Source organism: Chenopodium quinoa, unplaced genomic scaffold (assembly GCF_001683475.1).
Source record: "Chenopodium quinoa cultivar QQ74 unplaced genomic scaffold, ASM168347v1, whole genome shotgun sequence".
NCBI lineage: Eukaryota > Viridiplantae > Streptophyta > Magnoliopsida > Caryophyllales > Amaranthaceae > Chenopodium > Chenopodium quinoa.
In genome coordinates this window covers 12604817-12611094 of record NW_018742738.1, presented here as the reverse complement: position 1 = coordinate 12611094, position 6278 = coordinate 12604817, and the positions used below count along the sequence as shown (strand labels likewise).

Sequence of the window (6278 nt, the reverse complement as noted above, 5' to 3'; positions counted from 1 at the left end):
CGCTGGCGTATCATTATACCGAGTTATAAGATAATTTCTTTGGATAATAGATTTTTAGATAAAAAAAATTAAAATGTATTCTTGAATGGGAAAGATCTTGTCCGCAACATTTATTTAACGTTTCGGAAAGGCTCACGTTTGTGATGTAACGTGAATCATGTATAATGAAACCTTAAAAAATTAGTGCTCTTTTCAAGAAATTTGGCCCAATTTAGGTAACAAGATAATGTTAGACTTTGATTTATTTCTCTTTAGTTTTTCTTCTTCTTGTCTTATCTTTCCTAACTATGAAATTTTTATGATACACCCGAATGCACCATGCGCAAGCCGGTGTCAGGGTGCACTCGGAAGAACATTACGCAAATGTATCAAGAACACAGATAAAAAATAAAAAATAAAAAAATTACAAACCTTTACAAAGAATGCGGCCATAATATGTTTTTTGAGTTTGATTATTATGTTCTTCAGATATGTATAATATGTTCTCTACATTAAATTTTTTTACATAAAGTATAATCTATCTATACTTAGTATTTAAAAACACAAACCACAAATCTATACTAAGCCACATGTCACCATAATCAATCATATGCCACATGTCACCTCTCTTAATCCTTTTTTTTTTAAATTCTCATTTTAATATAAAAACAAAATATATAAATAATGTCTGAGTCTTTAATCTTTGGAAAAATGGAATCTAAAAATCAAACCCTTGGCCGGTCTGACAATAAAAATCCAACCTTCCATTAATCTTAACAAAATCCAACCTTTGCACTCCACCTTATTTGACAGATCCATTTGACCTTTAACATGTTAAACCGGTTTAAAAGTTTTTTTTTAATTTCCTTCTCACTCCTCTTCTTTCTCTCTCCTCTCTACACCACCACCACTTCTGCCACCACCTTAGCACCACAAAACCACCCTACACTACCACCACCTATCACCACGAAACCACCCAACACCACCATCTAGCACCACGAAACCACCAAACACCACCACCTTGTACCACGACACCACCCACCACTACAACCCACAACCCCAACTCAAATTAAACCCGGAACCCCAAAACCCACAACCCAAACTCAAACCCACAACCCAAAACCCACAACCCCGAACTCAAACCCAGAACCCAGAACCCCGAAATCGAACCCACAACCCCAAAAACGGGCCAGGGGTATTAGAAAACTGGGGTCGGGTTTAGGGTGGGGAGGGGAGGGGTGGAAACGGGTCAGGGGTTGTCTGTAAGTGGTCGGCGGGCGGGTGGGGAGGTTCGGGGAGGGGTCGGGTGGTTTGGGAGGGTCGAATAGGGTGTTTGGTGTGGTGGTTAGGGTTTAGATCGTAGGGGGTTTTGTGGTTGGGGAGGTTGCGGCAAGGGGGTGTGGGGGTGGGGGGAGATCGCCGGAATCCAGCGACCACGATGGTGGGGTTGGTTGGGGTAAGGGGAAATTGCAGGGGAGTGGGGGAGGTGGCTGGGGTGGTGCGGGGGCTGGGGGAGGTGGCTGGTGGTTTTTTTTTTTTTTTTTTTTCTGTTTTTTTGTTTTTTTTAATGATTAAAAAAATTATTGACCAATTAACGAATGACACGTGGCACATAACTTACAAAAAACGGTCATCATTAGGTAATGGATCTGTTGGAGAAGGTGGGGGGCAAAGGTTGGATTTTTCTGAGATTACTTAAAGGTTGGATTTTTATTATTGTCAGACCGGTCAAAAGTTGGATTTTTAGATTCCATTTTTCCTTAATCTTTAGGCATTCTAAAACTTACAAATTCAAGTAAGAACATTAAGTGTTTCATATTCAATATAGTAAATTAAAGTTAAACTAATTAGCGTTCATTACATTAACAATAAAATAGTTTTTTCATCTCCTTAACTTAAATATAACTTAAACCAGTGTGTCATTTCATGCCCTAAAATATCTATATGTATATATAACTAGCTAAATTCCACAACAACACCGACACTTTTCAAGAAAAATAACCTAAGTAATAACCCGTGCATCAAATGGGTCAAAAGGCTAATTCGAATTAAAAACGCGTGTACATAAAGTCATAAATTCATCAAACATAAAACATTTATGGAACCCAGCTCACAAGTCACAATGAACTTTATTTGTATTTGCTATAATGCACCACGACTCCTAAGCCGTACAAATAAAACTTCACATATATACGTAGTATAATAAAATTTCACATATATATATAAAATCTTGATGAATAATCAATTTACACAATTCGTATTGGTTTACTTCAAGGAGCCCTCCTTAGTGCCATCAGCATTAAGGAAATTAGCATACCATTTATCAGATTTCTTAGGATATCTCTTGTGATTGTCAAAATAATCTGTAAAGTTGAGACCGAAGCGAACATCATAACCAGCTCCTACTTCCATATTGTCCATCAATGTCCATACTATATAGCCTTTCACGTTGGCTCCCTCCCTGCATTGCATACACCCAAGTTACAATATATAATTGAGTGATCACGGAGATTAGGGAAAATGTTCTAACCACTTAAGCTATTCTCAAGCCTTACTTATTATTACGTGCTTCCTTCCTTTTAATTGCACCATTTGGAATTAGCACGAGATTTAAGAAAATGAGTATCGTAAAAGTTATGGATACCCAAAAATGATCATTTGACCATAGACAAAAAAGATGCTCTGTAGAAAATATAGGGTATTGATGGTCATTTATTAGGGTATACCAAATACCAATAAAAAAATGGAATTAATTACGTACTCTATCTTTTTTTTTTTTTGAAGGGGGATTACGTACTCTATCTAAACACAGAGTTAAAATGTATATATATAGTTACCTGATTACTTCACGAACAGCTATAAGATGATCTTGAGTATGCTCAATTCTGTAGTAATCATCAAGAGCAGCCGAAAGTTCTTCATTTTTCCCTTGTGCAATTAGATCCTGAATTGAACTTGTGATAGTTGGTTTATCAGGAATACCTGTCGTAATAAACATCACAGTCCATAATATGTTAGCAAATTGCTTGGTAAAATCATAAGGTTGACTATGAAAATTGACTTTGTCATAAATTTAATTTGAAACAACTAAATAACTAAACATCATTGAGTTGAAAATGAAAATTAATATTAAACCCCAAATCAAATATTTGAAATTGATATATACTCCATATAAACAAAAGATGATCAAAATAGAATGATAATGGCAAAAGAAAACTTTTATGAAACAACCTAACAATAATTTGTTGTATGGAACTATGGATATAAGTCCATTCATACATATTTTTAAAAGATGACTTTAACGCCTTGTAAGATGTTAAACGAAGACCCTTACACTCAATTGAACTAAACTAAATTAAATTAAAAAAACTAGAAATAAGTTTTTAAAAAATAGGATGTGTCTGCTTCACCCAAGAATTGCTTGTATTTAAAAATGTACTTACCATTCTCAGTAACATAGACTTCAGGGTTGCCATATTCTTCCTTAACGTAGACGAGCAAATTCTTGAGTCCATCTGGACGGACATAAATGCCATCTTGTCCTTTGGCTTGCAAACCGACTTGGTTTCCCTCATCATCGGCTGATATCAGTTTTAAAATATGTCATTATTATTTAAATCAATATCAACCTTTGAACATAGGGTCTGTTCTGATAAAATTATTTTCAGTTCAATTCAGTCCAGTTCAATTCAACTCTAACAAGTTTAGTACAGTTCAATTCAGCTCTAATAAGTTTAGTTAATTTCATTTCAATTTAATTCAGTTTAGCTCAGCTCCTAATTTCTTTCTCTTATAAAATATTCAGTCTAATAAGTACAGTTCATCTCTAATAAGTTCAGTTCAGTTAAGTTCAGTTTAGTTCAGTTCGGTCAATCTGAACATGCCCGTAGCTATTAGATACTCAGCTCGTACTTCGTATATGTTTATAGTAAGATTTTTTTTTTAAAAAATAGTATTTTTTTTTTGAATTAAAAAATAAGTAAGAAATTGAAATTCTCTTTTGATTTCAAATCATATACTTCCTCCGTTTTTTTTAATATTGCACCACTTACCTTTTAAGGAAGTTTCACATTTATTGCACCATATCCATTTTAGGAAAAGAAATTTATGTGTTCACACTATAAATACCTAATATACCCTTGTTTTTCAACCCTTACTTTTATTTTGTGCATACAGTCACATGGACAACTTGGTATTTCTACCTTTCTCTCTCATCCTTTTTTCCACTATCAAAAAATTTGTGCCAAACCCTTATGGTGCAATTATAAAAAAACGGAGGAAGTATTATTAGTATATTTGTTTTAATATATAACTAGTGTTCAGCCCGGGCGACGCCCCAGGTCTATCGTTAAATATTCTTAACTTCGTATTAAATCCTTAATACTTTTATTATATATTTAGTTGAAGAAATAATTTGAAAAAAAAAAAGTTGTGGCCTATGTTAACTATATTTAAGACGAATAAATAAGCAACAGTATAAGATAGCAAAGATGGTATGACTTCTTATTACATTCCTAATGGACCCGAGTTTAATTCTTGACATAAACATTTTTTAATTTGACATGTACATTTGATGTATAATTTTCCTTGGTGACGTGGCATCTTCTTGGTAGAATATGAAGATGGGTGACACGTGGCGCATATCCTTGATTATGAACACCTTTTAATATATAGTATAGATATAAAACAATTAAATAAGTGAAGATTGTCCATATGTATATGAGTATATGTATTTTATACAAGTATGATATATTAGGTCTCGTTCACTTCACCTTATTTTTGTTGAATTGAAATTATTTTTACTAAAATGAAATTATTTTTGCTGAACTTAAATTTTTTTTACTGAACTGAAATTAATTTTACTGAACTCAAATTATTTTTAATAATTTTCAATCATATTTCTTCTTTAAGGTTAGTGATTTTTACTAAACTGAAATTGTTTTTACTGAATTGAACTTATTTTTACTATACTGAAGTTATTTTTGTTGAATTGAACTTATTTTACTAGACTAAACTTATTTTTGTTGAATTGAACTTATTTTTACTGAATTGAAATTATTTTTACTAAATATATTTTTTTTAAGGTAAAGTGAACTAGACCTTATTCTTCTTGATATTCTTAGGAAAAATAAAATGATATACTAATTACTTGTGTGAAAGAGAGTAATATTAAAGAATTTGTTACTCGTGTAGTAGTCATGTGTGTGACTGTGTGGGAATTGGACACATTACTTGTCAACAGTTCACAAATTGACAATTAAATGGTTCGTTATTTTTGTCATCTTTATCATTGTTAAAGATTCATTAATATTGACCCTTGTTCGCTTATACAGTTGTATATAATTCTCATTCCATTTCTTAGTATAATGCCAATTGCATGTCATGTGGACTGGAGGTACGTGATTAGAGTCCAATCACTATATTACTGATCTATATGATGACATAAAAATTTATTCAAATCAACGTATAATGAGACATTTGATATGCATCAAAATGAGACATTTAATCATAAGGGATGGAAGAGAAAATTTTTATGGATCACTATACGAAATAATCACTTTTAGTTCATAAAGCTAACCCCTTTAATGAAATTATGGCTTTGAGTGATTGACTAGCTTAAAGTCCAATCACAATACTAATAATCACTATGACACACAAATTCATCCCGATACCTATGAGATATTGAGACATGCGAATAGGATATGATAGAGTAGATTATAATTTTTTTTTTTCTTTTTTCATTGTATTATGTGTATTATTGTTTATCAATTTTATTAAGTTAATTGAAGAAAAAAAAAAAAACATTACCAATTCGTTCGTTGATATTGATAGTGATAGTGCCAGCCATTGGATCAACAGTACAAGTGTGTTCGACGAATCTTGAAGTGTAGTAATTGATACCGATATAATCATAGGCGCCTTTGATTAGTGCCTTTTCTGATTTTGTGAATTCTGGTAGCCCCTTCACATTCTTTTTCATTGATTCTGGGTAGTCCCCACGAATAAATGGGTCCATATACCTATAAAATAACATAATTTTAATGAAATTAAGCATAGGCTAAGAATCAACTAATAACAAGAAACTTAAAACACTAATATCGGAAGAAAATAATACGGATTACATGAGTTATATTATGGTAACTATTCTGCGGCCTGGACAATGACTCCGGTTATTAGTTTGTACGTGTTGAGTTTGATAATCATGTTAACTGTTTTTTTGTAGTGTTTTGATAATTATATTGAAAATTTCATAATTTATATACTTCGTAAAAGTTTTGTATTAGGAAAATCATATTCGA

General features: G+C 32.4%; 1 protein-coding gene across 1 annotated transcript; it reads right to left on the bottom strand.

Annotated features, from left to right (window-relative positions):
• Nucleotides 1–1962: 1962 nt before the first annotated feature.
• Nucleotides 1963–6278, bottom strand: LOC110724277 (beta-glucosidase 12-like). Its single transcript, XM_021903699.1, has 4 exons — nucleotides 5788–6278; nucleotides 3423–3560; nucleotides 2817–2961; nucleotides 1963–2440 (listed from the first exon to the last, which is right to left on the bottom strand). Exons 1-4 carry the CDS (start codon nucleotides 6032–6034, stop codon nucleotides 2245–2247), a joined length of 726 nt encoding a protein of 241 aa, XP_021759391.1. The 5' UTR covers nucleotides 6035–6278; the 3' UTR covers nucleotides 1963–2244.